The following is a 24,073-nucleotide window of genomic DNA, read 5'->3' as shown; positions in this document are numbered from 1 at the left end:
TATTAGCTAACAGGGGCGCCTGGGTGACTCAGTCGATTGTGCCTGGCTTCTGGTCAGGTCATGATCCCAGAGGCCTGGCATCAAGTCCCCCATGGGGCTCCCTGCTCAGGGGGGAGCCTGCTTCTCCCTCTGTCCCTCCCCACCACTCATGCTCTCTCTTTTGCTTACTCTCTCTTTCGTGATCTCTCTCTCTCAAAATATTTAGAAAAATAGTAGTAGCTAATATTTATTGAGTACTTAACAGTGTTATGGACAAATTTCTAAGCTCTTACAAATAGTAATTTACTCAATCTTCATAACAACTAATGAAGTAGATGCCATTACCTTCGATTTGTAAATGCCGAAATGAAGGAAATGAGAGCTTTGAGTAGCTTTTTAAAGTCACACAGCTTGAAAGTAGTAAAGACAATTATCAAGGCACTCTAGGGCTTATGTTCTTAAACCACTGTTTTTTTTTTGTTTTTTTGTTTTTTTTTTAAGATTTTTTTATTTGAAAGCAGGAGCAGGAAGAGAGGCAGAAAGAAAAAGAGAAAGGGAGAAGCAGATTCTCTGCTGAGCAGGGAGCCCAACGTGGGGCTTGATCCCAGGTCTCTGGGATTGTGACCAGAGCTGAAGGAAGATGCTTAACCGACTGAGCCACCCAAGCATCCCTTAAACCACTATTATATACTGCCTCATATTAAAGAGTGAGACCTGGCTTCTGGTTGAAGATTGTGGATTATACATACACATTTACCTGTTTTCTCAACAAACCCCATGAAAACAATAATAAATGGACTTTTTTTTAAAAAAAAGATACAGATCCATAAGGACATAGAGTAAGGTGAGGAGGAAATAGAAACACATTTTTGTAAGCTAGAAATCCTATGGACCAGTGGTAACTGACTTTGCTTATCCTAGAAAGCTAAATCCTAAAGTGATGTGAGAGAATGTCAATGGGCAAACCAATTTAACTTGTATACCACTTTTTTTTTTTTTTAAATCTCTCAAGCTCTTTCTCACACAGACACACACAGGTTAGGAATTGGAGGCACCAGGAACCTCTGGACATGGGGATGAAGGTGGGGCTTAAAAAAAGAAGGTGTGTTGAAAGAATGTTAAAAGTCTGCCCACATGTTCTTTACCTTTACACCAGTCAGCTGACTGCCCATCTGGGCTATATCCAACCTGATAGAAGATCGAAGGTTTTTTCTCTGGGGAGGATAAGACAAAATCTTAGTCTGGGAGACATTAAGTATAATTGAGGTTAGAAGTACTGCATTGGCAAAAGAAAAAAAAGTACTGTACTGAAAATAGGCACTGAGTGAATGTGTACACATTAAGTTGAGCCATTGCTCTGAGCATTTTATGTGTATTAAACAATTTCATTCTCCCAAATCAGTACAGAAGTGGGTATTATTTTTCTGAGATTTACAGATGAAGCACGATGAGACTAAATTGGTTGTGTAAGATCACACAAAGCTTATTGTGATAAGGATATTTATAATGTATGTATGATATAAAGAAAAATGCTATAATGAACACCTATTACCATTTAGTTATCAAAAAAAAAAAAAAAAAAGAGGAAGGGAGGGATCTGTGGGTAGCTCGGAGGTTTGGCACCTGCCTTTGGCCTGGGACGTTATCCTGGAATCCCAGGATCGAGTCCCACATTGGGCTCCTTGCATGGAGCCTGCTTCTCCCTCTGCTGTGTCTCTGCCTCTCTCTCTCTTTCCCTCTCTCTCTCTCATGAGTAAATTAATAAAATCTTAAAAAAAAAAAAAAAAAGGAAAAGAGAGGGAGACTATTACTTTTCCTTGGTTTTTTGTTCTGTTTTGAATTTAATTTTCCAAAATGCAATCCTATTTTTTTCTCAGAGATATAACTACCATCTTGAAATTTGGATTTACTATTCCCTTGCTTTTATTTTTATTATTTTTAATTTTTTAAAAGACTTTATTTATTCATGAGAGACACACAGAGAGAGAGACAAGCAGAGGGAAAAGCAGGCTCCCTGTAGGGAGTCGAGTGCAGGACTCGACCCAGGGACCTCAGGATCAGGACCTGAGCTAAAGGCACAAGCTCAACCACTGAGCACCCAGGTGTCCCTCCCTTGCTTTTCTATATTGTTTAAAATATATAATTGTATTATTAAAACATATAGTTTACTTTTGCAGATTTTAAATTTTTTGTAGACTTATATTGTATGCATGTTTCTGCAGCTTGTTTTGTCACTAAATATGTTTCTGAGATTTATATATCTCTTACATTATTCTATGGATGGAGTTAGTGTTTTCAATATTCTGCTGTTATAAACAGTGCTTAGAACATTCTTCTGTATATCTCCTCTTGGTGAAAGCAGAAGTTTCTGTAGATCAAAATTGCTGGGTTGTAGGGTATGCACATTTTCAACTTTATAAAATAGTGTTGGTTGTACCAATTTACACTCACCAACAGGATCTGAAAGTTCTCATTTTTCTACATCCTTAGGTTTCACCCACTTTAGTGGGTGAAGTTGATGTCTCACTGTGCTCTAATTTTGTGTTTTCTCATAAATAATGTGACTGAACTTTTTATATGGTTTTTTGTTCTGCATGTTTCCTCTGTGAAAGGGCTGTTCATGAGATTTGCCTTTAAAATATACATAACTGTCTTTTTCTTACTGATTTTTAGGAATTTTTAACATTTTTAACAATTTGATGGTTATATGTATTGCAAGTACTTGTTTTTGCCTTGTCTTCCCTTTTTAAAATATATTTTTTAAAAGATTTTATCTATTTATTCATGAGAGACACACACAGAGGCGGAGACACAGGCGGAGGGAGAAGCAGGCTCCATGCAGGGAGCCCAACGTGGGACTCGATCCTGGGTCTCCAGGATTACACCCTGGGCTGAAGGCAGCACTAAACTGTGGAGCCACCCGGGCTGCCCTATAATGTCTTTTGATCAAAGTTCTTAAATTTAATCTAGTTGAATTCATAGTCTTTTTTTAAAAAATGGTTAGTATGTTTTTAGTTAGTATTTTATGATTAAATCATCCTCTTCTCAGGTTACTTATATTTTTTCCTACACATTTTTCAAAACTTACCTTTCAGAGTAGTTGATTGTTCTGTATGGAGTGAGGTAGGTCTCCAGTTTTTAATTTTCATATGTAGATAATTAATTGTCCAAGCTCCATTATTGATTAATTTGCCCTTTGCCTAGTGGTCTGAAATGCTACTTCCATTAGTACCGCAATATACATGCATGGGTATGTTTCCAGACTACAGAGTTATCTAATTCTAAGGTAATTTATCTAACCCTAAGCTACTACCTGTGTTTGATTACTATAGTTGTATAATAAAACTTGATATCTGATAGGACAAATACCTCTATCTTATTATTTTTCTTTTTTAAAAATTTTATTTATTTATTCGAGAAACAGAGAGGCAGAGACATAGGCAGAGGGAGAAGCAGGCTCCATGCAGGGAGCCCGACGTGGGACTCAATCCCGGGACTCCAGGATCACACCCTGGGCTGAAGGCGGCGCTAAAACCCTGAGCCACCTGGGCTGCCCTATTCTTCTTAAGTGTCTTTACTATTCTTTGGGACTCTATTCATCTATATAGATTTTAAAATAAGCTTTTCAAGTTATTCATTAAAAGATTTTATGTATTTATTCATGAGAGAGAGAGAGAGGGGCAGAGACATAGACAGGGGGACAAACAGACTCCAGGCAGGGAGCCCAGTGTGGGACTCGATCATGGAACTCCAGGATCATGTCCTAAGCCAAAGGCAGACATTTAACCACTGAGCCACCCAGGTGTCCCTCATTATTATTTTCTTAAAAGATTTTATTTATTCATGAGAGACAGAGAGAGGCAGAGACAAAGAGGAAGAAGCAGGCTCCTCACAGGGATCCTGATGCAGGACTTGATCTCCAGACCCAGGATCATGACCTGAGCCAAAGGCAGATGCCCAACCACTGAGCCACCCAGGTATCCCAGCTTTTCAGATTATAAAATACAATGTCACAGAGACTTCATGGAACTTTTATTATAATTCTTCTGAATCTGTAGATGAGTTTGAGACTAAAATAATGAGACTTTCTATCTAGGGACAGTGTTTTTTCCTCCATTTTTTAGGTCTTTTAAAATGTTTTTCAATAAAGTTTTTGTAATTTTTTTCTATACAGGTCTTTTTTTTAAAGATTTTATTTATTTATTCATGAGAGAGATGGAGAGAAAGAGGCAGAGACACAGGCAGAGGGAGAAGCAGGCTCCATGCAGGGAGCCCGATGTGGGACTCGATCCTGAAACTCCAAGATCACACCCTGAGCCAAAGGCAGACGCTCAACCACTGAGCCACCCAGGGATCCCTCTATACAGGTCTTGTACAGCTTTTGTAATATTTATTCCGTGGTACCTACTTATTTCTGTTTTAAGTTATCTTTTTCCTGCAATGGATTTTTAAGAATATTACTCTCATTCCTTGGTCTTGCTGAATTCTTCTTTTTCGTATACAATAATATGTCTGTAGATTATTTTGGGGGTTTTTTGTAGACAATTGTTCCATTTTTGAATAAGTTTTACTGTTTCCTTTCTAGTCTTGTAACTTTTCTTTTGTTTCCACTGCACTAGACCTCCAGTACAATGTTGAAATAAGTAAGGGCCTATTTGTCTTGGTCCTGATTTATTTTATTTTTTTAAGATTTTATTTATGTATTTGAGAGAGAGAGAGAGCGCATGTGGGGTAGACAGAGCGAATGCACAGGAGCAGGGGGAGGAGCAGAAGCAGGCTCCTTGCTGAGCAGGGAGCCAGATATGGGGCTTGATCCCAGGACCCTGGGATCATGGCCTGAGCCAGAGGCACTTAGCCAACTGAGCCACCCAGGTGTCTCCTATTTATTTAATTTAGGGAGAGAGAGGATTTAAGTGGGAGAAGCAGAGGAAGAGGGAGAGAGAATCTCAAGCTGACTCCATGCCTCGTGTGCAGAGCCCAACTTGAGGTACATTCTTATGAGCCTGATGAGATCATGACCTAGGCTGAAGCCGAGAGTTGGAGACTTGACTGACTGAGCCACCCACGCACCCCTATAATATTAAACAATATTTGCTATAGAGTTTTAGTAGATATCTTTTTAAAAAATTTTTTCTCAGGGCAGCCCGGGTGGTGCAACGGTTTAGCGCCACCTGCAGCCCAGGGTGCTATCCTGGAGACCCGGGTTCGAGTCCCACGTCGGGCTCCCTGCATGGAGCCTGCTTCTCCCTCTGCCTGTGTCTCTGCCTTTCTCTCTCTCTCTCTGTATGTCTCTCATGAATAAATAAATAAAATCTTTAAAAAAAATTTTTTTTTTTCAAATAGGCTCCACACCCAGCATGGAGCCCAATACAGGGCTTGAACTCATGATCCTGAGATCAAGAGTTGGATACTTAACTAAGACACCCAGGTGCCCCTTAGTAGGTACTTTTTAACAGTTGAAGAAATACCCTTTTTTCTTTGCTGAGATTTAAAAAAATTTATTAGCGCGCGCGTGCACATAAGAGCGGGGGGAGGGGCAGAGGGAGAGAATCCACAAGCCGACTCCCTACCAATCTGATATATAAACTACTGACTCAATTTCCTTAATCATTGTAGAGATATTTAGCTAACAGTTTGAAAGTTCTATTTCTATTCTATCCCATTTCTTTTTTTGATAGCTTTTTTGAACACCTTACCATATGTCCTTACCAATGTCTAAAGTGAATCAACGCCTTTGTCTTTGTCCTAAACAGTAGGAATATTTTAGAATGCTTTAACTCTTATCACCGTGTCTCCCAAGTTACATGCCAGTGACCAGTATATTAGTTCTATCCTGTTAAAGAAATACCTCCATCTTTGTTGACAAGCAATATAAAATAGTCACCATCTCCTTTTCTTCCTTCCTTTCTTTCTTTCTTTCTTTCGTTCTTTCTTTCTTTCTTCTTTGTTTCTTTGTTTCTTTCTTTCTCTCTCTCTCCCTTCCTCCCTCCCTCCCTCCCTCTCTCTCTTCTCTTTTTCTTTCTTTCTTTCTTTCTTTCTTTCTTTCTTTCTTTCTTTCTTTCTTTCTTTCTCCCTTTCCCTTTCCCTTTCCCTTCCCTCTCTTCCCTCTCTTCCCTCTCTTCCTTCCCTTCCCTTTTCTTTTCTTTTCTTTCTTTTCTTTTCTTTCTTTCTTCTTTCTCCATTCATTCATCCACGAGAGACACACACAGAGGCAGAGACAGAGACATAGGCAGAGGGAGAAACAGGCTCCATGCAGGGAGCCAGATGCGGGACTCGATCCTGGGACTCCAGGATCATGACCTGATCCGAGGGGCCAAAGGCAGATGCTCAACCACTGAGCCACCCAGGTGTCCCTCTCATTTACTTTTATTATTATTATATTATTATGTCTTACAGAAACCTAGTCTTTTTCTTTAGAGCACTTACTTTGAAATATAAATATATGTATATGTATAAAACTTGGTTTATTGTCTGTATCACTGTTATTATCTTCATGAGGGAGGGCAAGGAATATACATGTCTACTTTGTTCACTAGAACTGGTGAGCATTGAATAGATGTTAATTGTATGAGTGAATTTATATTTGTATTTTGGAAAGATCGCCTTGGATGCAATTGAAGAATGAATCTTCGGGTGCAAGACCTGATGTAGGGGGTTAGGAAGCTGTTGCGTTTAATCTAGGCAAGGGTTAAGTGGCAACCTGGACTTGGACAATAGTTGCAGATACAGAGAAAAGTAGAGAGGATTGACAGATACTAGGAAGTAGAATCCACAGGATTTTATTACCATTTCAATGTGAGGACATGAATTAAGTGAGGTTTTTTTCCAGAATTTTATTTTTTCATGAGAAACAGAGAGAGAGAGACTGAGACACAGGAAGAGGAAGGAGAAGCAGGCTCCATGCAGAGAGCCCAGTGCAGAACTCAATCCCAGGACCCTGGAATCACGGCCGAGCCAAAGGCAGACGCTCAACTGCTGAGCCACCCAGGTGTCCCTAAGAGGGTGGTTTTTTTTGTTTTTTTTTTTTTTTAGGATTTTGTCTTCTTTTCTCTATTCTATCTCCAGGTAACATACTCTCTTTGAGAGTCTCATTGATGCCTGTGGCTTCAGTTACTATCTGTATGCTTCTAACTCAAATGTGGGTCTTTTTTTTTTTTAATTTTTTTTTTATTTATTTATGATAGTCACACAGAGAGAGAGAGAGAGGCAGAGACACAGGCAGAGGGAGAAGCAGGCTCCATGCACCGGAAGCCCGACGTGGGATTCGATCCCGGATCTCCAGGATCGCGCCCTGGGCCAAAGGCAGGTGCTAAACCGCTGCACCACCCAGGGATCCCAGATGTGGGTCTTTTAAGTGTGATTATCTTTTCTGGGTTCCACGCCACATATTCAGCCATGTATGGGACATCCATATTAGGGTATCTTGCAGATGCCCAAGCTCAGTATGTCAAAAACCACACTCATTTTCTTGCTAAACCTATTCCTCCTTTAATGTTTTCTATGTCAGGGTATGGTATCACCAACCTCCTACTAGCTCAAGCCAGGAACCTGTTACGGGCTCTTGGGAGTCCAGCCTAGGAGAGAATAGGGATAGAATTATCTGCCCTTTAAAGATGTGGCTTAGGGACAGCTGGATGGCTCAAGCGGTTGAGCATCTGCCTTTGGCTCAGGTCATGATCCTGGAGTTCTGGGATCAAGTCCTGCGTTGGGCTCCTACCCATTGGGCTCCTGCCCATTGGGTTCCTCCATGGAGCTTGCTTCTCCTCCCTCTGCCTATGTCTCTGCCTCTCTCTGTGTCGCTCATGAATAAATAAAAAATTTTAAAAAAATAAAGGTGTGGCTTCTTTCCTGTTCTTATTTACTTTCCTATTCATGTTATATTTTTATTTACTATTTTTAAAACGTTAAAGGAAAGTAAAACCATGAGAAAAGAAAACAAGGACCTGACCCAGGAATGGAGCAGAGGATCATAGGAATTATATATTCAGCAGCTATAAGTACTAAGCTCTGTGCTTGGTGTTTGCCATTTATTAATTAATTTAGTCCTCACAACTCTATGAGATTTTTACAGATGAGGAAATTACAATTAATAATGGTAGTATGGTTTGCTCAGGGTTACACATCCACATGTGGTAGAGCTGAGATTTGACCCAGGTTTGTCTGATTCCAAATGTTTCAGTATGTAACTGGGTAGAATTAGAAGTCAAAGAGCAGAAACATCATTACGATAAATTTGATAAATATTGCCAGGTTGCTTTCCAAAGGATCATGTTGGTATGAAATGCCACTGTACCAGTTCCATAACAATATCTTGATCATTAAGTATGTAATAAGTTTTTTAAGTTAATGGGTATATAATTATTATTCTATATTGACTCTCTTGAATGATAATTATATAGTCCTACTTGGGCCGACTGTCCTTTTCCTTGCCCCGTTGATAGATCGAGGCCATATTTATTGTAAATATTTTTCCATTGGGCACCCTTGTGGATTAATGGAGGTGAAGGAAGATAGTGGGAATTAATTCTGCCCCAGCCTTACTGCTAATCAACAGCTTGGTAACATCCACCCAGATAGACCTTGGGTTGAAATTCGAATTGTTAGTTTACATTTTTAAGGGATAAAGATAGAACACCACAGGCTCACTACCATCTTTAGGGGTCATTTGTTATAGTAAATCTACATCTACTTTTACATCAAAGGTAACACCTTTCTTGGTCATACCTGACTTCAGTATCCTACAATTCTTTTCCTAGACTTGGATGTTCTTAAGATTCTCTAGCCCACTTAGGGCTAGCCTGTCTAAAAGGATCTCCTGTTCTGCTAGGCCAAGTTTATGTTTTGGGGACTCCGTCTGAGTCAGTTCACCTCCAATCCGGTAGAACTGAAATATGAATCTGGGTGGAACTACATTGTGAGTCTGCCTTGGGTGTCAGAACCAGGGACAGCTCCTTCTGTCCCTCCCCCTGCTGCCCCTCCCCTGGCTTGGGCTTGGGGGAGAGTGGGCAGATTTGAGCATAGTGTACTTCTTTAGGCTCTTCTCACTGCTTTTGCTTCCATCTTTATGCTAGAGTATTACCACTGATAGTTCCTGGAGTATGTGCTATTTCTCACCTTTATGCCCTCTGCTAATGCCTTCCTCTCATCCTACCTTTTCCTGGCAAATTCCTGCTCACCCTCCCAGGCCTATTTAAGTAGCTATCTTTTCGAGGAAACCTACTCTGATTACCCTGATTATATTAGGTATATATCTTCCTAATTCCCATGACACTTGTGTTGCCTCTGTCATTGCACTTAGAATTGCTTTGAAATGATCATCTGTGTTATCCAATATAGTAGCCACTAGCTACATGTGTCAAGCACTTGAAACATGGCTAGTCTGAATTGAGATGTGTTACAAATTAAAATACCAGATTTCAAAGACTTATATTTTAAAAAAATGTAAAATTAAGAATTTTTATATTGATGTTGAAATACTATTTTTGGATTAAATAAATTGTGTTATTTTTTTTAAAGTTTTATTTATTTATGATAGTCACACAGAGAGAGAGAGAGAGGCAGAGACATAGGCAGAGGGAGAAGCAGGCTCCATGCACCGGGAGCCCGACGTGGGATTCGATTACGGGTCTCCAGGATCGTGCCATGGGCCAAAGGCAGGCGCTAAACTGCTGCGCCACCCAGGGATCCCAATAAATTGTGTTATTAAAATTAATTGCACCTGTTTACTTCTTCCTTTTTATAATGTACCTACTAGAAAATCTAAACATGTACCTCCCGTGATATTTTTACTGGATAGCGCTGATCTATGTATTTATCTCCTAGGGGTAGGGACTAGTGGAATCCATCCTTATCTCTTTGTGTTTCTGGAGTGCAGTACATGGGGATGGGAAGGGATACCTGATGCTAGTCCTCAGAACTTGGGACTGGACTAGCAAGGGTCCAACAGACATTATTACATTATTTGGTTTTTCCATTCAGAAGTTGGCCTCTTTACTTAGGCTTTTATATGTCTCTTCATTGATTCTTATAGATGTTCTCATAGATGAGAACAAGTATATCTTACCCAATTTATTTCTAAATATTTTGAGTTTTAAATTTTTTTTTATTTATTTGAGAAGAGAAAGTGCAAGCAGGGAGGAAGGGCAGAGGGAGAGGGAGAAGCAAGACTCCCCACTGAGCAGGGAGCCCAATGTGAAACTCAATCTTAGGGCCCTGGGATCATGACCTGAGCTGAAGGCAGATGCTTAACTTACTGAGCTACTCAGGCACCCTTATTTCTAAGTATTTTGAATTGGATATTTTTTCATCATATTTTCTAATTATTACTTGTGCCAGCAGTGAATGCTATGGATTTTTGCTTATTTTCTTGAATCTTTCCATTTAGTTAGTCTTATCACTATACATTTTAGTAAGACTATATTTTCTTGTTACATAATTGAATCAGCTACAATAAAAATGCGTTCTTACACTTATCTTTCTCTGCTGCCCCCTGCCCCTCCTCTCTCTGTCCTGGCTAGAATATCTAAACCAGTATTAGACATGGCTCAGTCAGTTAAACCTCCAACTTGACTTTGGCTCAGGTCATGATTTTAGGATTGTGAGATCCAGCCCTGCATTGGGCTCTGTGCTGGACATGGAACCAGCTTACGATTCTCTCCCTCTCCCCTACCTTCTAAATAAAAGAAATAAAATACTGTTAGTGGTATAGAGTGACCTTGTTTATTCTTGTTTTAAAGGGAAAATATCTACTGCTTCCTCACTAGCTAAAATTAATCTTATTAAGGATAAGTGATTTTAATTATTTTATTAAGAATGGGTATTAAAATTTATATTTTTATCTATTAGAGTTACAGTGTTTATTTTTTTATTAATCTGTCTTCATGGTATATTAAGATGTTTATTTTTGAACCATTACTTTTATGTTTGTGGTATGGTTTTAATAATGTCATATAGTATTGTGGTTAAGACTGTTGGTCCTGGAACCCTCCAGCCTGAGTTCAAGTTCTGCCTCTGCTAGTTATGAATTATGTGATTTTTAGTCAAATTACTTATCTATGTTTCCATTTTTATTCATTTTTAAAGACTTTATTTAAAGAGAGAGAGCAACTGCACAAGTAGGGGGAGGGGCAAATGGAGAGGGAGAGAGAGAGAATCTTAAGCAGACTCCCTGTCCAGTGTGGAGCATGGCATGGGGCTCTATCTCAGGACCCTGAGATCATGACCTGAGCTGAAATCAAGAGTGTTGAAATCTTACCTGGCACTTAACATTAAGTAAATACTTTATAATGTTAGTTATTGTTGGGGCACCTGACTGGCTCAGTTGGTAGAACATGTGACTCTTGATCTCAGGGTTGTGAGTTCAAGCCCCACATTGGACATAGAGTTTACTTAAAAGTAAAATAAAAATAACAAAAAAATGTTAGCTGTTGTTATATTTTAATTAGTCTCTTAGGGAATTCTGTACGCTAGTATTTGACTTGTGATTTTTGCATCCTCCATATTCTTGAAATCTCTTTATAATATCATCATCTGATAAGAGATGAAGATCTTTACCTACAACTATGAACAAATTGGGAAAAATCTTCTTGCTCCCATGTCCAAAAACTGTTCGTATAACATGGAACAGAATTATTTCTTTCTGGAATGGTTGGAAGTATTTCTTTTAAGATTTATTTTTAAGTAATTTAACATGGGGCTCAAATGCACAACCCTGAGATCAAGAGTTACATGCTTCACTGACTGAGCCAGCCAGGTACCCTAGGAATGGTTGGAAGTATTAAACAGTGAACCTGCTGGGCCAGATGTTCTTTGGGCAATTTTGATAACTTTCTCAATGGCTTTTGTAGTTGTTGCTCAATTCTTGTTTTTGATCCTTGTGTTTTATTTTATTTTTAAAAAGATTTTATTTATTTATTAATGAGAGACACAGAGAGAGAGAGGCAGAGACACAGGCAGAGGGTGAAGCAGGCTCCATGCACGGAGCCTGACGTGGGACTCAATCACGGGTCTCCAGGATCAGGCCCTGGGCTGAAGGCGGCGCTAAACCACTAAGCCACCCAGGCTGCCCTGTTTTTTATTTTTTTAAAGAAAAAGTGTATATGTAATTTTAAATTTTACTTAGGGTTTTTCATTAGCCTATAGTTATGTAAAAAATTACTTTTTATTTATTCTCTGTGATAAGTTTTAAAATTGGGGAGTTATATGTTCACTGCCTTGATTATGGTGATGGTTTCACAGGTTGACACATAAGTTAGAATTGATTAAACTTTACACTTTATGTAGGTGCAATTTATTGTATGTCAATTATACCCCGGGATTTAAAAAGAGCAATTTTGTGGGGGGGGCCCTTAGGGGGGCTTGGTTAGGTGTTAGACTCTTGATTTCCACTTGGGTCATGATCTCAGGGTTGTGAGATTGAGCAGTGCCTCTGGTTCAGAGCTCTATGTGGAGTCAGCTTGAGATTCTCTCCCTCTGCCCCTCCCCCTGCTCATGTATGTGCACTCTCAACTAAATCTTCTTAAAAAGCAATTTTTAAAAAGTCTACTAACTTCATAAGTCTTTTCAAAGTACCAGTTGATATTTATTAATCACTGTTCATTTCTGGTTTTTAAAATTATTTTCTGAAATAAGAAATTTATTTTTTTAAATAAGAAATATATTTTATTATAGATAAAAAGAGATGGTGCAAGCCTGAGTTGTTGGTGATTCATTTCCTGATAGGGTATATGATTTGTTTCTTGTCTGTTATGTACCTTGATATCATTGTTCTCAGACTGTATTTTAAATATAAAAGAGGAAAATATAGATGGGCCTTGATCCCATTGTTCCTAGATTGTATTTTAAATATAAAAAGAGGAGAAAAAAAATAAAAATAAAAAGAGGAGCACCTGGTTGGCTCCGCAGTTGAGCGTCTGGCTTTTGTCTCAGGGCATGATCCTGGAATTCTGGGATCAAGTCCCACGTTGGACTCCCTGCATGGAGCCTGCTTTTCCCTCTGCCTGTGTCTCTGCCTTTCTCATGAATGAGTAAATAAAATCTTTTAAAAAAATAAATATAAAAAGAGGAAAATAAAGATGGAGATGCAATTTTTTCCCCAGGCCATTCTTGTTTTATGGCCAGGGAACTCTTGCTGTAGAGAAGGTGTATAGTTGGAAAGATCTGGGCTCTGGCCCCACATGACAGAGGCCTTTGAGTGTGATTTAGTAGTGGACTGCGATGCAAGGATTGAACTTCAAATAGCCAAGGATCCACTAGCTTTTTGAGAAAAGTACATCAGGAGTTACTGGAAGAAATTTGTCTGCCTAAAAATACCAGAATGCTATGAGAATTTCCCTTAAACTCTACCTCTTTGCTTAGCCTGGGGTGAAACCCCTGATGGTGGAGATGGTCTTCAGGAAGGCCAGAGCCAGGCTTGATTTCACTGGCCACTTTGGAGATGAGCCAGATAGTGGTCAGTGCCTTTCTGCAAAGTTAAGTGAGAGACGGTAATTAGAACAGGGGATTCCAGCTCTTCTAATGGAATGCTGAGCTTCTAGCTTCGTTATACCAAGGCAAAGGTCTTGGTATTTCTGAGGATGTTTTGATGCCATCTATTTGATTCAGATCAGCCCATATTCACTGATAATTCTAGGCACAGCTTGTTCCAGGCACTAAAGGGGGACAAGATGCATCTGATTTGGTCCCTTTTCTTCAGGAACTTAGAATATAGTACAAGAGGCAGACAGTGATTACAGTATGGGCTAATACTTTGCATTCTTCTAGGTACTGTTCTAAGGTCTTTACATGCAGCCCAGTTGAGGTAGGTGCTATTTCCATCCCTGAAAATGGGGAAGGAGGAAATTGAGACACAGCGAAAGTAATTTGCCCTGTGTTATTACATAGCTAGTAAATGGCAGCACCAGGATTAAAGCCAAAACAGGCTGGCTCTAGAGCCTTTCTTCTTAACTTTATGCTGTAGAGCAGTTCATCCCTAGATCAGCAGCATCAGCCTCATCTAGCTACTTATTAGAAATGCATCCTGAAAAAAAAAAAAGAAATGCACAGTTTTGGGTTCTACCCAAGACCTATTGAATCACAAACTCTGGAGGCGGGGCTCAGCAATGTTTTAACAAGCTCTCCAGATGATTTTGATGCTTGCTTATTTGAGAACCCCTGCTGCAGAGAAGCAAGGCACACTATGGTAAGTGTCAGAAATTAATCTCCTGTGTAGGGACTGGGTATGATCTATTTAGCTCCTAGCCCTCTGCATAGCATCTAGTGTAAAGTAGGCATTAAAAAATACATATGGATGAATACATATGAATATATGGGAACGTGGTGTTTGAAATGGGTATCTTACCACCTCTCAACTGCTGCAAACTGAATGAGAGAAATGTTCCCAGAAACTGCAAGACTAGCAAGGAAGTGGCTATGTTACTTTTGGCAAGGTATGTACCAGCACCAAGGATCTGCAGTAGCACAAGGAGCCTGCAGAATGGTGAAGGGTCATGTGAGAGCAAGTCAGGAGGTAAACATGTCAGGACTTGGTGAACAGCTGTATGGGGGCAAGAAGCAAGGGAGAGAAACTATTATTTTTGGAAATTGTCTCCATTTGTAGAGAAGGGAGGTACAGAACAAGCACATTTGTGGGGGAAAGATAAAGAGTTTGATTTTGGACTTCAAATTAGCAGTGCTGGAGATCCAGGTGGAGCTGTCCAGCATACATTTGGAAATATGAGTCTACGACGTGGCTGGAGATCGAGATTTGGAGGGATAGTTGAGCCATAAGAAGGATGAAACCTTCAAGGGAAAAGCAGAGTGGAATGAGAAGAGAGCTGGATTTGAAACCATAGTGAACACTGTTATTTAATGGGGCAAAAAAGCCAACATGGGGCCCTTCAAGAAGACTGACAAAGATTTAGGCAATAGGAGAGCTCAGAAAATTCTAAAGCCAAGTAAGGCCCAAAAAGGAAGGAGAGGCCAGTGCCAGATGCTGCGGAGAAATAAGAATCAAAAAATTTCCTTTGAATTTTGACACAAAAAGTATTCTAAATGACGCGGTGAGGACAGAAGCAGATTGAGTTGAGGGGTAAGCTCTCCCCTCATGAGAGGGATGAGAAAGGAGAGGCAGGTGCTTCCCAGGTCCCGAAGATAGAACTCTGTGCCTCACTTAAGTTGAGACTGTGACATCTTCCAGGGTAGGCAGGGTCTCTCTCATCTGTGGTCCCAGCGCCCAGCACTCGGCCTGGAAGAGGGGGTGGCGTCAGTGAGTTCAGTGACTAGGGACGGAGAAAGGCTTCGCGGAGGCAGTCGCTTTGCAGCCGAGGCTTGAAGGATGAGGGTGATTGGGAGGAGAGGTGGGAGGCAGGGCCCCTGGGTGATGGGGCTCTCCGAGTGCGAGGGGGGTGCCTGGGAATGAGGTGGGGCTCCCGTAATGTGCGGGTGGCTTGTGCAAAGGGGGAAGGCGGTGTGTAGGCTTGGAGGGACCTGTTTGGGGAAGAGAGACAGGGCCAGAGGCCGCTGCGGGCGGGGGGACACCCCCCCGCCGCCCCACCCCGCTTACGCCGCGGCGCGGTTCCACGGCGCCTCTACCGGAGCCCTCCCGCCGGGCTGCATGGCGATGGGTGACCGCCAGGGGCCGCTGCCTCGGGTCCCCGGCACTCCCGCCCCTCTCCATTGGCCTTTGTTGCCGTCGGAGCGCCCCGCTTGACTCGTTCCCGTCCGCCCCCTGGGCCTGGCGGTCGCGCCTGCGCACTGGCAGCTGGCCGGGCGCTCGCAGGGGGAGCTGCTGCAGGCTCCGCGGCGGCGGCGGCAACGGAGGCTGCGGGGGCAGCGGCGCGAGCGGCCGGGCTTGGGGGGGGTGCCGAGCCCGGCCCGGAAGCCCGAGCAGCCGGAGTGCGGGGTCCCTAGGCCCCTCACTCTGGACTCCACAGTCTCCAGGCCGCCTGACCTCCGCACGGGTATATGGGATGGAAGCGGGACCCTCGGGAGCAGGTAAGGGCCGCTTTGAGTGGGGGCCGGTGCGTGCTCCGCGGACCGGGGGACTCCCTCGCGAAGAACAGGATTTCCGAGTGAGGAAAGGCTTCCTGAGTGTGGAGAGGGGCTCTTATGGGATGGGGGGCCCAGTTTGAAGGGGGCTGTATGCAGTTCCGGGGGAAACCTTGTGAAGGAAGCCCTAAGACGGGGGCTGTTTACCCACGGAGGCTGTATGCGCTCCTGGAGGTGGGAAGTAGTCTGGGAGGAGGGCCTGGACGCACCTAAGGACTGCCGGAGGTCCCGGGAGGCCTAGGGAGAGGCCCGGCAGGTGGCAGGGGGCGGGCTCCAGGTGTCCAGGAGAGGAGGGGGTCGGCACAGATGGGCCCGGGGCTGCTGCTTGCCGGGGGGCGGGGGCTGGGCTGGGCTGGTGTCTCCTGGGAGAAGGCGCCAGAGCTGGGCTGTGAGCTCCGCCCCGGCCGGGCCTGACGCGGGGGCGAGGGTCAGGGGGCGGTGGGTGGGGATCCAGCCCGGGATTCCCCCCCGTGAGTCGGGGGAGCTGGAGCGGAGGCGCCCGAGCATGCGCGGAGGTGGCGTTTGGAAGGGGCTGCCCGGGGTGGTGGGGGCGTGGCTGCCCGGATCCCCCAACCCCCCACCCCGCCCGGTTTGGCTCGGGAAAAAGAGCCCGCTGATGGGGCGCGTTCTAAGTTTCAGCTGGCAGAGTGCAAATAGAAATGGACCCCTTCCCCGTCTCTGGGGCTCTTCCTTGATCCTGGAAACCCTCAGTCACAGTTTGCCAAAACGGGTTGATGGAAGCTGCCGCCTTATGCCCCTGGGGTGAGGAAAGACTGGGTCCAAGGCAATGTACTGGGGGCAAGTCCCCCCTGAAGAGAGGACTCACAAAAGGTGTTGGTTACCGAGAGACCAAGGCGAGTACCAGGTGTACCTGGAAGGGGCTGTCTGCCTTGTTTCCTCGTTTCTGGTCCAATACTTTGTAGAGATGGGATCTTTTAATTCAAAGATAATGATTTTTTCATTGAAATGTCCCCTCAAGTGACAGCCTAATCTCTTTCTGTACTTTAATATTTTTAGTGGCTTCTGTCCCCCACTGGGTATCTCTTCTTTTTTGTTTCTCTGCTCCCCAGAAACTGTTAGGGTCGTGTTACTAGACCCAAGGTTGCCGGGCTAGGCTTTTGTCACAAATAAGTCGTTTGGGGGAGGGGGGTTTATAGCTTTTACCCTGGTGAGTCCCAGGTGTTAGCCTTAACTTCTCCTTATCCACAGGCAGTCTGGAGGAAGGGACATGAGAACTGAGGAGAGACTGGGGTAGGGCAGCTTCAAGAAGACCAGAGTCTCCAGGATGGGCTGTGGGATGGTGACACCTGCTTGTGTCCTAGGTCTTTTACCCTTTGATCAGAGGAGCATTCTGGACCTGGGAGTCCTTTAGGTCTTGTCTCACTACCTCTTTCCATTTGCTCCAGGGGTGGACATAGGATTTCTATTCAGGATGTGAATTTCATCTGGGACAAGAATTTCATTGGCATTGGTGGTGGAAGAATCATCATCTCTTTATGCCAGATCTTACCTCCCTCAAGGAAATAGCTCCTGCCAATTTATTCAAGTCATCCATTTAGTAATCTATAAGTACTTAGTGACTGCTTTACCCCCCCCAAACAAAAACAATCTTGTAAAGGCTGTGTAGGTCTTCATGTAGAGTGCAAGGAGCAACTGACTTCAGAAAACTATTTCTCCTTCCCTTAGGATTCTTTCTCCATTCTAGGAACTCTCTTGGTTTTCTAAGGCTGGAGACTATTTACAGCAACCTGTGTACTAGAGTAGGAGTAAGTCACAGAGGTCCAGATGGATTGCTGGGAGCTGGCACCCATACCAGACTGCTAATGATTTCATTCTGATGAATTCCTAATGGACTCTGGAGTGATGAAAAAATTGACTTTCTTGCTTGTTATAGGAGATAAGCTTTTAGGAAGGGGACTAGAGCCTGGTATCTGGAGTTGGCCAGTGGGACAGGCTTTGCCTCATCAGAAGGTGTAATTAAAATTCAGTCTGGAAGCTGTGAATGGAGGGACCCTATAACTGCCTCCTTCCTAGGCCCAGACTATTCTCTTGGAAGTTGGAGGACACAGTACACAAAACTAAAGACTGCTGCTGGCTTCGCTGGGCTTGTGTCCTGATGCGCTTTCTGTGCTCAAATGTGTTCTAAGCACATACACTGGATTGGGAGCTCCAGGACGGTAGAGGTGATGTCTAATTTACCTGTGGAAACAGCAAATGCCTAGGTCCTGACACAAAGTACACATTTAGTAATTGAATTGAATCACATTCCAGTGTGAACCTAAGTGGTTAAGCACATACATGTGGATATTTAGTAATTTGTGATACTCAGGTGTGGACAAGTTTTTTTTTAGAAGAGTTTGGCTTTTTAGTCTTACTGTACAGCTAACCCAGCCTTGAGTTTGTGTTTTGAATAGGCAGTCTGGCTCCTAAAGAGGTATGTGGGCCTCAAAACTGCAGGGAAGGAATCCCTGGGCCAGGCCTTTGAGCTCTGTTACTTTTCCTTCTCAGGGCTGGTTGGGGATGGGGGAGGGGGAGTGTCCTTTCCATGGCCCCTCCCTCCTTGCTTTTGTCTGCAAGGAAGGGCCCCGCCCCTTCCCCCAAGGCCCAAGCTTTGTCCTCTGTGCTGGGGCCCTCATCTGCATCACAAAGTGGCCGTCTGTCCCTGTCTGGGTTTGAAGGGAAGTGTCTCCCTTTCTCAGACTGAAAGCTGGGGGCAGGGTGGGGTAAGGGGTGGGGGGAACTTTGTACTGTCTAAGGCTTGCAGGGGGATGGGATGGGAGAGAGGTTCTCCCTTTCGCCTTCCCTAGTTTGGGGATGAAGGGGAAGGTGGGGGTTCTCCTGTTTTCCCAAAGCCTCCTTGGAGTGGAGGGTGCCTAAGGCTGAATTTGGTGTGTAGTTATATTTCTGGGGAAGAGAAGCCTTTGGAGGCTAGAGTGCCTGTCCCATCCCCCATCATTTCTACCCAGCCCCCCAGCTCTAAGGGATGTCTTTTTCCCAAGACTCCAAAAGATTATTCAGCCTAGAAGGCTAAGGAGGTGAATGGAATGTAAAAGCTTGGGGAGGGGAAGAATATCTCTTATATCCGCCAGGATGTTTATCTTGTGCAAGGCTTATCATTGTTTTTGAGCAGTTTACAGGTGTTTGGGTGCTGTGTATGCTAGTGTGTTCTTTGTGATGTGTCTGTGGATCTGTTTGTTCATTCATTTAATATCTTTATGTTGAACACCTCCTGTAGGCTAGGAGGCAAGATATAGCCCTTGCTCTTGAAGAACTCACGATCTAGAGTGGTGAGGGATATGTGTATAAAGGTAAATCATCTAGGTCTAAGTGTGTGTTTGGGTATACATGACAGGAACGTGTCTCACTAGGTGTTTGCATCTATCGCTCGTGTGCAGTTTCTGTCCAGCTGTTTGTGGAGAAGGCACCCAGGTGCTAGTAGTTAGGCTTTCACTTCCCCCTGGAGCTGACTCCTTGAAGGCCTGTCCCCCCCAGGCTGAGCCTCCCTTTCTGTTTCCATTTCCCGGTCTGCAGATAGGGCTGGGCTTGACAGGTGGTTAGAAGGAGACATAGCCGCTTAGCTCTGGGAAACATGCCCCTCCCATGAATGGTTCTGACCTCTTCCTGACCCCCCAGCTGAGGATATGCCCCATCCCCCAGCCAGACAGACTGTGAAAGCAGAGCTATGATGATGGGAGATTCTGGGCTGGTTTATCCCTCTCTCCTCCCACCTGGGCTGGTCCTCTACTGGCAAGGACAATAGTAGCTGTGGACAAAGGCTTCTCTTAGTGTCCCTTTTTCCGCCCTTTCCTCTCAAGCTAGAAGATAAAACTAGGGGCAGCAATCTAGCTGGTGGCAAGAGAGGAGAAAGTGGTGGAAGGAAGCTGGCCCTGCCCTAGCCCTTTCCCAGGGGCCTGCTCGATCTTGAAATTGATTCCTTCTGTTATTGTCTGGGCCCTCTGTGTGGAGGGAGCTGTGGCTGTGCAGAGCACCTCTTCTCTTCTTCAGAGCCAGTATCTCTGTCTTCTCCAGCATGCTAATGGCTGCCTCTCCTTCCCAAGTCCTCTACTCTAGCCTGTTCTTGACTCCTCCTGTGTTCTGCCTGTCTTCATTGCCTAGCTTTTTCTCCATTGAACCTTTTCTTTTTCGTTTCCCCAATCGCAGTCTTGCTTGCTCAAACTCCCAACTCTAACCTGTATGTTGCCTAGGCCTTAACTCCAGCCTTCCTTCCTTCCTTCCTAGATCAAGCCTCTTTCTGCTGTGACTTCTAGTTGTGGCCTCTTTGTCAGCTCCCTCTTTCAGCCTCTCTCCTTTCTTTTGTCTCCAAGCTCTATTTTTTTTTAGCCTTTTCTACTTTTCTGTCTCTCCAACCTCAGCCATTCAGTTGCATTCATCCTTTCTAAAACATTGTCTCCCTCACGTCCCACTAGCCTGACCTTCTTTGGATTTTCCTCCTGCCTACATTGCAGAGAAGCATTAAGATGTTGTTATTTCATGTTCAGGATGGTGATGAGTGAAGTGAGCATCTGGCTGGCAGAGAAGAGAAGCTACTCGGTTTACCAGATACCTGGTGGAGGCAGATGTCTTAACCTGGTACAAGAAAAAAAGTTTTATTATTGGGAGCCAGATTTAGCTCTTCTACTTAACATTTAATAGAAACATATTAAGTATTCACTTGATGAATTGAAGAGAGACAACAAAGATAATTTTTCTAACTGTAGAGAGGTTTAAAAAAAGTGAACATGGATTGTCTGAGCCAGTAGAACCCCTCAATTGGTTTGGATAGGCAGGAAAGAGGCTGCCCCTATACTCTCTTGTTCCTGTTCTGGAAGGCCTTGTGTCTTCTCTGATCAGAATGGTAAGGAATTGCGAGACTGTATCCTCATGAGCCTCTTTATCTTGTAGCTGCAGGCGCCTACCTGCCCCCCCTGCAGCAGGTGTTCCAGGCACCTCGCCGGCCTGGCATTGGCACTGTGGGGAAACCAATCAAGCTCCTGGCCAATTACTTTGAGGTGGACATCCCTAAGATTGATGTCTACCACTACGAGGTGGATATCAAGCCGGATAAGTGTCCTCGCAGAGTCAACCGGTAAGTGATGCATGTCTAAGTCCCAAGTCCAGGAGTCTTTGCTGAGTTTTAGACTCTTGAAAGAATATCCAGAAAATCAGTAGAGGGTGATATCATCAGATTCGAGGACATTTTTTTTTTTTTCGAGGACATTTTTGAGGAGGAAATTCCAGGTAAAGTAAACGTTGAAAAATACCATTGAATTTGGCTATCAAGAGATAATTGGTGCCTTTTGCAAAGCAGTTTCAGCAGAGTAGTTGGGCTAGTAATCTAACTACAGTCAGTTGAGGAATAAGTGGAAGGTAATGTGGTAGGGATAGTGAGAGCAGATAGCCTTTTCTAGATAGCTTGACAGTGAAGCATGTTTGGTTAGAGGGGATTTATTGGGATCTAGTACAGTGCATTGTGCATTGCGGTATTTGTTAAAATGAATGAAGAGTTTTTAAGAATGAGACATGGATATGCTTATAAACAGAGAAGAAGCTAGTTAAAGGTATAGGACAGAGAGGAGAAGAATGTGTTCCTATTCATTGCTAAAACAGGAAGACATTACAGGACATAGAGTTGGAGAAATTAGCCTTGGAAGAAGCAGTATTTCTTTTTTTTTAAGATTTTATTTTTAAGTAATCTCTACACACAACATGGAGCTCAAATCCACAACCCTAAGAACAAGAGTCGCATGCTCTTCCAACTGAGCCATCTGGGTGTCCTGAGGCAATATTTCTTTTTAAAATTAACTTATTTTGTTATTACTTGAAAACTACATATGCACAATGTAAAAATAAATAAATAAAATACTGCAAAAAGAACAGCAGCAAAAAATATCTGTTACCCTGGTCTCCAGTCCCTTAGTCTCTTTCTCTAGAGAGATTCATTGTTACCATTTTTAAGTACGTTTCCATATCTTTTTGTATGTGTATGCAAGGATATGTGTATATAAAACGTTTTTTAAAACACACAAAATATAGAATCCTATATGCCTTGTTCTGTACTTTGCTTTTTTCCACTAAACAGTATTTATCAGTACAGGTATATCTGCCTCAGTCTTTTGCATAGCTCCATAGATATTCCATTGAATGGTTGTATTATAACTTCTTTAATAAACCTATTGAGGAACATTTAGGTTTAGCCTAAACATTTGCTACAAAAGTGAAACTGTTGAATATTATTAAATATAGATACATTTTTGCACTCAAATATGAGTGTAACTATAGGATACATTACTAGGAGTGGAATTGCTGGCATTCCAATTTATACTCTCATTATCAGAATATCGCGTGCCTCTTCCCATATCTATACCAATCCAGTATGTTGGACTTTTTGATCTTTAGATTCTGATAAGTAGAAAATTATATCTTGGTCTAATTTTTTTCTTCCTTTTTTTTTTTTTTTAAAGATTTTATTTATTCATGAGAGTCACAGAGAGGCAGAGACACAGGCAAAGGGAGAGGCAGGCTCCCCATGGGAAGCCTGATGTGAAACTTGATCCCATGACCCTGGGATCACGCCCTGAGCCAAAGGCAGATGTTCAACCACTGAACCACCCAGGCATCCCTAATTTTTTTTTTCAATTTTATTTTATTTTATTTATTTTTTTAAACTTTATTTATTTATTCATGAGAGACACAGGAGAGAGGCAGAGACTTAGACAGAGGGAGAAGCAGGCTCCATGCAGGGAGCCCGATGTGAGACCTGATCCCGGAACTCTAGGATCACTCCCTGAGCCAAATGCAGCTGCTCAACCTCTGAGCCACCCAGGCATCCCACAGTTTCTTTCTTTCTTTTTTTTTAAGTAAGCTCTGTGCCCCATGTGAGGCTTGAACTCACAACTCCGAGATCAAGAGTTGCAGGCTCTATCAACTGAGTCATCTAGGCTCCCCAATCTTGGCTTAATCTTAATCATATTTCTCTAATGACTGAAGTTGAACAAATCTTCATATATTTAAAAATTATATATAGAAGGGACATTTCAAATGTGAGAGGGGAAAAAAGGAAAAGAGGTATGCATATATAAATTTGTTTATACGTGTGTCTGGGAACTTGAAGGTGGACTTGCCTGTCTTGCACTACTCTTTTTAAAGTCAGTAGAGTTGCTTTTAATTGGAGGTAGGAGTGGGTTCTGGAGTTAGAGGGTAGAGGAGAAAGTTTGACACAATCTATGAGGGATGGAACCATCAGGGTCATAAAATAGCTTGATAGTACTAAAGCCTAATTGGTATTGAAACCATTTGTTTACAGTTGCTTACAACGTACAGTTTGAGTCTTTTTATCCAGTAGTTTTCAAGAGCTTTGGTTTAGAAAGTGAAGAGGTTTAGAAAGTGAAGAGCTTTGCTTTATTTTTTATTTTTTATTTTTTTTTTTGAGCTTTGCTTTAGAAAGTGAAGAGGTCCAGTAACATTCAAGAGCTTTTGTTTAGAAAGTGAAGAGGTCAGATAATTGGATGGGATGGTATTTTGAAGGTTAGATGGACACTCTGGGATCTTAGTGGCAGAGGACAGGAAGTAAAATCAAGAAAAAGATTATAATGGAGTGGTAATGGGGTGGTGGGACTAAGGGGTTCAGAGAGGTAAAAGAGATGGGGTTCTTCTTCCACAGTTTATTCCTATTCCAATTCATATCTTTACCTCGTCTACCTTTTTTATGTCTCAGCTTGGGGATTGGAATAGCCTGGATTCTTTCTATTCCTGATTCTACATAGACCCTGGGAATAAGCATTTTTCCTCTCTGCCTCCCCCTCTGCTCAGAAGGCACTTGTACCTACTCTTTCAGATCCTTTTTAGAGCCTTGATGATCTGAGAACCAGAAGCATCTCTTGGTAGCTTGTTAGAACTGTAGCATTTCAAGCTCTGCTCTAGACCTGAATTAGAATCTGCATTTTAATAAAATCTCCAGTTGATTCATATGAATGTTGATGTTTGAGAAATGCTACCATAGAGTAGATGAGATTAGAGTGGCTGCTAGGAGGGGATGGCCGTTATTTGAACATCAAATTGCTTCGAAGAG

At 42.8% G+C, this 24,073-nt stretch overlaps 1 protein-coding gene across 2 annotated transcripts in view; it reads left to right on the top strand.

Moving 5' to 3' along the window:
• Positions 1-15,706: 15,706 nt before the first annotated feature.
• Positions 15,707-24,073, top strand: part of AGO1 (argonaute RISC component 1) — a 35,533-nt gene continuing 27,166 nt past the window's right edge. The window contains exons 1-2 of one of the 2 annotated variants that reach the window (XM_025991757.2): positions 15,707-15,951; positions 20,908-21,091. In XM_025991757.2, coding sequence (XP_025847542.1) covers positions 15,927-15,951; positions 20,908-21,091 — 209 coding nt within the window. In that variant the 5' untranslated portion in view covers positions 15,707-15,926. The remainder of the gene's footprint in view (positions 15,952-20,907; positions 21,092-24,073) is intronic. The other variant, XM_025991758.2, reaches the window with a different exon arrangement.

The sequence above is a fragment of the Vulpes vulpes genome, chromosome 10 (assembly GCF_048418805.1).
Source record: "Vulpes vulpes isolate BD-2025 chromosome 10, VulVul3, whole genome shotgun sequence".
Lineage (NCBI taxonomy): Eukaryota > Metazoa > Chordata > Mammalia > Carnivora > Canidae > Vulpes > Vulpes vulpes.
This window is presented reverse-complemented; position numbering and strand designations above follow the sequence as displayed.